General features: G+C 41.4%; 1 protein-coding gene across 4 annotated transcripts; it reads right to left on the bottom strand.

The window, feature by feature from the left end:
- Nucleotides 1-2,817: 2,817 nt before the first annotated feature.
- Nucleotides 2,818-7,184, bottom strand: LOC307021540 (uncharacterized protein). Of its 4 annotated transcripts, none has more exons than XR_013803176.1 (8): nt 4,795-7,184; nt 4,664-4,714; nt 4,342-4,574; nt 4,159-4,230; nt 3,696-3,901; nt 3,412-3,508; nt 3,160-3,322; nt 2,818-2,999 (listed from the first exon to the last, which is right to left on the bottom strand). XR_013803176.1 is itself a non-coding variant. In XM_079653745.1 (8 exons), the coding sequence occupies exons 1-5, from the start codon at nt 5,402-5,404 to the stop codon at nt 4,381-4,383; spliced, it is 480 nt and encodes a 159-aa protein (XP_079509871.1). In that variant the 5' UTR covers nt 5,405-7,184; the 3' UTR covers nt 2,818-2,999; nt 3,160-3,322; nt 3,412-3,508; nt 3,696-4,380. The 4 variants fall into 4 exon arrangements, 1 of the variants encoding a protein (XP_079509871.1); XM_079653745.1 differs by having other exon boundaries at nt 3,696-4,413; nt 4,521-4,574; nt 4,795-5,075; nt 5,344-7,184; XR_013803174.1 differs by having other exon boundaries at nt 4,159-4,574.
- Nucleotides 7,185-8,312: the final 1,128 nt, after the last annotated feature.

The following is an 8,312-nucleotide window of genomic DNA, read 5'->3' as shown; positions in this document are numbered from 1 at the left end:
TTTTTATTGCACATATTACAGGTACTGAGACAACGAAATGAAGTTTAGCTTCTAACCAGGAGTGTAACAAGCAGTAAAGTGAAAAGTAATCTACAGAATAAAAGATAGAATGAAGTGAATGATGAATAAACAGTGAGGAGGGTTATGAATACACTAGATATACACAGCAGCCTGTGAGCAGTATGAACAGTGTGTATGAATATGCTAAGATATATAAAGTATAAAAACGGTAAGCAGTGCAAGTATAGTATAACATATATAAATATTAATTTCATGATGATAAAGATTGTGGAACAATGATGAAAAATATGAATGGAAGTGGCAACGTAAAACTGACACAAAACAACAACAAACTTTTGCCGAGCCAATTGGGGAGTTTCATCACCAGCACGGGGTAAAAACCACAAATGAGCGCTCAGCTCGAGATACCAGCGAGTCGTTTCCAATCAAGCATTTAGCTTCCGCAGCCCGTGGAGAGGAACTGCGCCGCCTCGCCGCGCCTCGCTCTCAAGGCTGCGGGCGTCTTTGTCCCGCGAGATTTCAACGTCTTATGTGAGCGAGCCTCCAGAGCAAGTCGGACAAAATGATTAACCATCATGCAACGCACGAGCAAGACGTTGATCGAAATTGCGCAGGTCTCGCTTGTCTCAAACAAGCCTGGCTTCTTCTTCTTCGCCTTCTTCTTCTTCTTCTCTCGGTTTTTTGGCGGATTGCAAACAACTTTAAGGTGCATACCGCCACCTCCGGAGTCGGCTTTACTCGGTTTTCATTTATAAAGAATGCACACATGTGTTTAATTGTTAATGTCAGATATGTACTAAGTAAATACATTTGTTCCTGCTCAAGATTAGATTCAACTTGTTTGTTATTGCACAGATTACAGGTACTGAGACAACGAAATGCAGTTTAGCTTCCAACCAGGAGTGCAACAAGCAGTAAAGTGAAAAGTAATGTACAGAATAAAATATAGAATGAATTGAATGATGAATAAACAGTGAGGAGGGGTATGAATACACTAGATATACACAGCAGTCTGTGAGCAGTATGAACAGTGTGTATGAATATGCTAAGATATATAAAGTATGAAAACGGTAAGCAGTGCAAGTATAGTATAACATATATAAATATTAATTTCATGATGATAAACATTGTGGAACAATTATGCAAAATGTTAATGGAGGGGGCGACGTAAAACTGACACAAAACAACAACAAACTTTTGCTGAGCCAATTGGAGAGATTCATCACCACCACGTGGTAAAAACCACCAATGAGCGCTCAGCTCGAGATAGGATTCAACAGGATATCAAGACACAAAATGTGGTCTACCAAATGGTGGCGCTGGCTAATAAAGGGTTAAGGTTTGAAATTCAGTGGTAAAATCAGCTAGAAACATAATACTGACCTTTTCATGAAGGCCAGCGACGAACAGATCCCTGAAATGCTGTGGTTGTTGTATTATCATCTCACACAAGCCCATGGGCGCGGGAAGGGGGGTGCTGAGGGCGCTGCAGCACCCCCTAGCGGCAGGCAGGGGGTGCGGAGCTCCCCTGTCTGAATTATTATTTGACGGTTATTGCTGCTCCCGCTGTGCATAATCTGTGTAATATGTAGCCAATAAATTCCACATTGTTGGTAAAATAATATTTTGGCCTGCCCCGAATGTTTTTTCTGTAGCCCCGGACAATTCTACCTCAATAATATAATACATTAACCGTGCTTTACGTGAACCTCATCAAGACACTAGAAAGGACGGCAGGACTGTAATTTCCCGTGTTCAGTGAATGCAACAGAGGCAAGACACCAGACCAATCAGAGAGTTGCATGGAAATAAAAGTGTGCTTGTGTCATTCAAGCTTGCGGCTCTGTGTGTGTGCGGAAATAGCGCATTTAGTGTGTGTGAGAGAGGGAGAGAGAGAGGGACCGGTGCCAGCAGCAGGGACCGTGTTGTTAGCATCTGGTTAGCTAGCTGCACTAACGGACATACGGAGCTGTTTGTTCCACAACAAGCTGGAGGAGAGCTCTCCTCTCAGACTGAGAGGCTCAGGTGAGCTAAAGGACTCTCTGAGTGTTTAGATAGTTAACTTTAGTCTAAGTTATCTCAGTGGGTCTCAAACGGTTAGGTCAAAAATTATTCAAAAGATTATTTCCGCGGCACACCTTCATATGATCATTATAGTTATAAAAAAAATAAGAGAATAAAGGAAAAACAGTTATGAAATACTATATGGCAGTAAAACAAGAATACAGTTTGAAAGGCGAGTGATTTGTAAAATATCCATAAAGAAAAAGAACATCTGCTTACAGTTGTGTTTCATCTGGGTGTTGAAAGATCCATAGATCTCTTAATGTTGCTCTCAAAGTGCACCAGATTGATGCTTTAAACTTCAATATTTAAAAAAAATCTTCCCAGGGGAGCATCCCCCCGGACCCCCCTAGAGGAGGTGAGGTCCGCTCCCCACTCGTAAAAAATAGCACTTTACCCCTGCCTATATGCCGTGAGCTGATTATCGAGCCTTCATTGTAACAGTCGCGGGTTTACTGTGTGTTTGCGTGTGGGGAGTTTTTTTGTGTGTGCTCTATAGTGCCCGTAATAGTGTTCACTGGAGTCCAGCACCTCAACACCCCCACTCAAAATACCTTCCCGCGCCTCTGCACAAGCCATAGAGCTTCATGCCTGAGCATATCTGCTGCAGCATTGGTAGAGTGCGGACCGATGAGTGCAAGATAATTGCCCTATAATTCAGTAACAGATAACAGCAATAATATAAAATCATACATAAAAAAGGGAAAGAGTGACTGCACACTCAATATGAAGTATGAGTGTAAAGGAATAATTTATTGGTTTTAAACATGGGTTGTTATGGGTTAAATCACTTAGCATATATGTACATACTTTATTATGTCTTCCTTCCTATCCCACATTGCAGGACCACTGTACCCGCATGCTGTTATCCAATCCAGAAGGTCGTACATAGCTTCAGGTTCAGCTATCTCAACCTTTGCAATTAGAAAAACAGTATCACACAGTAAGTCATGGGAGCCTTAGCTTATTTTAAGAATTAGAAAATATTCACACTACAAAGAGGTGTGTGTGTCAACCATACTAAAACAAACGTCATGTTATATGAAGAGTATCTGAGGAGAAGACAAATATTACCTCTTCCATAAGCTGGCTGAGCTCTGGATCAGTCACATCTTCCTTGGAAATGGAATCTCTATCAATCTCCCCAGTGGATATGTATCCATAGCACCACTCTCTGAAAAAGTTAGGTGGAGGACCACCTTGTACTATACTGACTGCCATAATCTCTCCAGCTGTCCTGCATTAACAAAGTTTAATCAATGCATAGACATTATTAATAAATGAAATAAACATCGAAAAGACATTGCAGAACACAATTCTACATACTTGAAATGCTCTTTGTGGTAGTCAGTAATTGAGTACTTGGGGGTTTTCCCTGTACTCCCTCCCTGAAAAAACTTCCTTTCAACACCTGCCATAATTTCTATAATTGAAAGGAAAAGTGGATCAATAAATACATTGATAATCTCAATTAGACCACTGTATATGTTAAAGAACAGCACGCGTCATGCAAAGCCCTTAACCTGTGCAAGCACAGAAATTGCATGCAACCAGAGAACCGCCACACACTGAGGAATATTTTCATTTATTATAAGGAGGTAAACATATACCTGTTAAGAATTCTTTCCTGAGAGCCCCATGGTCAATTCCAGACTCTCCAATGAAAGACACTCGGAGGTTTTTTTTGGGAGAAGACCTCTTCTGACGTCTCCACTGCCCTAAACCCCTTTCAAACATGTCCTCCCTAGTGACACTAACATTAAAGAGTGTCGTTTTCTCCACTCGTCCACTAAGTGTTTCGATGGCTTCAGCAAGACTTGAAGGAAACAATTAGAAGTCGATTAGACAACTGGATTCAAAACGTTTTCCCTTAAGAGACCCCTTTTGCATCATTGAGTAAACTGACGACCCCTGACTGATGTAAAGTGGCGTCTTTTAAATGATATTCAAGGCATAACAATAACAATGCAGGGCAACTGATGAACAGTACAATTAACACAAATAGTGAACACAATAACTGCAGGACGTTTTTGTTTAAAATAAGCAATTACAGGTACATTTTAAGCATATTACCTTTTCTCTTGCCCTGTCAGTTCTTCACTGCCATGTACTTCCAAATCGATAATTTGTGTCGACTGCAATGTACTGATGAGGGAACAAATATTTCAATGGGGCATGCCTTAATCATGGTTTACAATATCTAACACTGCAAGAAAAAAGTATATAAAGAATGTGCATAATAGGAGAAAAAAAAACCTTTCTCTACAAGTGCTGGCATGTATTTCAACCAAATACTCAGTAAATAACTGAGCACAATGGACAGGCCACCTTTAAAAATACAGAAAAAGCAGAGCAAATATTCAAGTGAATTACTGAGACGCAGAAACCTTCATCATCTGCAATAATTTAATTGATAAATATTGCCCTGATTTTACCTTAATATCGATTTTAGAACCGGAGGTCCTACACGGGAGCACACTTGGAGAAGCCTATAATAAAATGTAGAAAGACTGCCAATTAATGACACATACAATGAAAATTGTTTAGAAACAAACACCTACAATATTAGTGAGCTTACATTCCCAGGATTGCTTGTAGCTGGAGACTCATCTAAATCTGGGTCCAGATCCTGAAAATCGGAACCAGTTAAAAAAGCTGTCGATTCAGGATGATAATGATCCTGCATAGTTATTTGTGGAATAACATTACCGGTTCCAGATCCATGCGGTCAGAACAGCTGCTTGGTTCACACTCTTGTGCATGTAAAGCCAACAGCTGGACAGGCATGCTTAGATGACACGTGGCATATCTGGCTTTTGGCATATTTTCGAACTCCTTCGATGAGTAGGGCAAGGGGGAGGTGTCCAAAGTGTCCTGGATGGGCATTATATAGAGACAGTCTTTTCCACCTAAAGCTTTGGCAAGGTAGGCCCCCGTGTAACCCTCTGTCTCAGGTGCCAAAACACTTAATTTCCGCTGACCTGTTCCTCCTATGTGGGAATACAAACAAGTTGATGTTACTTAATGCACAGAATGTTCTAGGGGAGGCAGTTGATTTTAACAAGATGCACACTTGCAGCGTTAGGCTTTCTCATGGATTGCTTAAAACAAGAGGGTTGGTAAATATGCTAACCATCAAGGGCATTAATGAGCTATTATAAGAGCAGCTATTGTAGGAGAAGATAGAGGGTATAAATAGGATTTAACTGCAGAAATACTAGACCACAGTTGAATTTAATAAGGGAGATTGTATCTTACCAGCAGCTTTATGTAGCATCCAGGCCCCTTCCAATGGTACCATTTTGGAATATGATTCCATAAGTATATATGATATCTATGTGGGAAGAGCAAAACAAGTGTGCAGTTAGAACTAGGGATGTCCCGATCACCTTTTTTTGCTCCCGATCCGATTCCGATCATTTGATTTTGACAATTTGCCGATACTGATTTTTCCCGATCCGATCTTTATGCAATGCATTTAGAGAAAAAAAAGAAAAAAAGCATTCAAGTTGTCCCTTAAGGTTATTTTTTTAATTTAAATTGGATATTCTATCCAACATGGATATAGCTTCTTTTTCGATGTAATTTCGCTGTACTTGTTACAATGACAAATAAAGTATCTACCTATCTATCTATCTATCTAAAACAGACACAAACCAGAAATAGTCAAATTGATTGTCACAATCACAGTGCAAAGACATGTCATCTTGTTTATCCAGATCTGCTAACAGTTAACTTTAGCTAACTTGTATTATTGCGGGCAGACAGCTGTGTCACTTTCTTCTTATACCGTGGCTTGTAAATAATGCAATGTCAATATCTTAAATGCCCGTCAAGTAGATAAAATTATAGTTATGTTAAACCATTGTTTTCTATATGCATAGCTAAAAGTAACGGTTTTTGTACGTACCTCCTTGTCGTCAGCCATTCTTCTTCTGCTGGGCTTTCCCGCTCCGATATCCCTCTTCATTTGAAATCGGCCGATCATAAAAGAGGAGGGGTGTAACCAACTAGATTTGGCGTTACTGGGACACGGTACGCCCACTTCCTAACATTTCTCCGCGCGCGAGAGCAGGCCAGAGTTTCACGAGCAGAAGAGCAGGAATTGCTCGCGAGACCGCAGGAGACCAAGGAGAGCTCATGTAGATGCTGCACATGCTCAAGGCATGTTTCTCCCCTGCAGGATTCAATATTGCTCTCGCGCGAGTGCCGTTTTAGTGCTCGCGAAAATAATATATGTCCGCGGCTGCTTGACTTGTGCTCGCGTGGATCTCATATTCCCTCGCGATTTATGACAGAGATTTGCCGCCATAGTTGCATGATGGTTAGTCATTTTGTCCGACTTGCTCTGGAGGCTCGCCTACATGAGACGTTGAAATCTCGCGGGACAAAGACGCCCGCAGCCTTGAGAGCGAGGCAAGGCGCCGCAGTTCCTCTCCACGGGCTGCGGAAGCGAAATGCTTGATGGGAAACGACTCGCTGGTATCTCGAGCTGAGCGCTCATTGGTGGTTTTTACCACGTGGTGGTGATGACACTCTCCAATTGGCTCAGCAAAAGTTTGTTGTTGTTTTGTGTCAGTTTTACGTCGCCCCCTCCATTAACATTTTTCATCATTGTTCCACAATGTTTATCATCATGAAATTAATATCTATATGTTATACTATACTTGCACTGCTTACCGTTTTCATACTTTATATATCTTAGCATATTCATACACACTGTTCATACTGCTCACAGGCTGCTGTGTATATCTAGTTTATTCATACCCCTCCTCACTGTTTATTCATCATTCAATTCATTCTATATTTTATTCTGTAGATTGTGTACATTACTTTTCACTTTACTGCTTGTTGCACTCCTGGTTGGAAGCTAAACTGCATTTCGTTGTCTCAGTACCTGTAATCTGTGCAATAACAAACAAGTTGAATCTAATCTTGAGCAGGAACAAATGTATTTACTTAGTACATATCTGACATTAACGATTAAACACATGTGTGCATTCTTTATAAATGAAAACCGAGTCAAGCCGACTCCGGAGGTGGCGGTATGCACCTTAAAGTTGTTTGCAATCCGCCAAAAAACCGAGAGAAGAAGAAGAAGAAGGCGAAGAAGAAGAAGCCAGGCTTGTTTGAGACAAGCGAGACCTGCGCAATTTCGATCAACGTCTTGCTTGTGCGTTGCATGATGGTTAGTCATTTTGTCCGACTTGCTTTGGAGGCTCGCTCACATAAGACGTTGAAATCTCGCGGGACAAAGACGCCCGCAGCCTTGAGAGCGAGGCGCGGCGAGGCGGCGCAGTTCCTCTCCACGGGCTGCGGAAGCGAAATGCTTGATGGGAAACGACTCGCTGGTATCTCGAGCTGAGCGCTCATTGGTGGTTTTTACCCCGTGCTGGTGATGAAACTCCCCAATTGGCTCGACAAAGTTTTGTTGTTGTTTGGTGTCAGTTTTACGTTGCCACTTCCATTCACATTGTTCATCATTGTTCCACAATCTTTATCATCATGAAATTAATATCTATATATTTTATCCTATACTTGCACTGCTTACCGTTTTTATACTTTATATATCTTAGCATATTCATACACACTGTTCATACTGCTCACAGGCTGCTGTGTATATCTAGTGTATTCATACCCCTCCTCACTGTTTATTCATCATTCACTTCATTCTATCTTTTATTCTGTAGATTACTTTTCACTTTACTGCTTGTTGCACTCCTGGTTAGAAGCTAAACTGCATTTCGTTGTCTCAGTACCTGTAATATGTGCAATAACAATAGAGTTGAATCTAATCTTGAGCAGGAACAAATGTATTTACTTAGTACATATCTGACATTAACGATTAAACACATGTGTGCATTCTTTATAAATGCAAACTTAGTCAAGCCGACTCCGGAGGTGGCGGTATGCACCTTAAAGTTTTTTTTGCAATCCGCCAAAAAACTGAGAGAAGAAGATGAAGAAGGCGGCGAAGCAGCAGAAGAAGAAGAAGAAGAAGAAGAAGAAGCCGACTCGAAGCTGTCCGACTTCAGGCGAGCTTTTTGAGACCTCCCCCGGCTGCGATCGGCTATTCTCGTCTACTTTCGAGGCGAGCCGCAACGCGTCTCAAACAAGCCTCATAGGTTGAGACCAAGCCCCCAGGAAGTGCGCCGGAGTCTGATGAGAATATTCGTTGTGGCCAAACGGCGGTACTACACTTCCGTTTGGTTGCTGGTCCCGGAAAC

The sequence above is a fragment of the Notothenia rossii genome (assembly GCF_949606895.1).
Source record: "Notothenia rossii genome assembly, chromosome: 10".
In the NCBI taxonomy this organism is placed as follows: domain Eukaryota; kingdom Metazoa; phylum Chordata; class Actinopteri; order Perciformes; family Nototheniidae; genus Notothenia; species Notothenia rossii.
The sequence above is the reverse complement of the archived record's forward strand: the minus strand, read 5'-3'. Positions and strand labels throughout refer to the sequence as shown.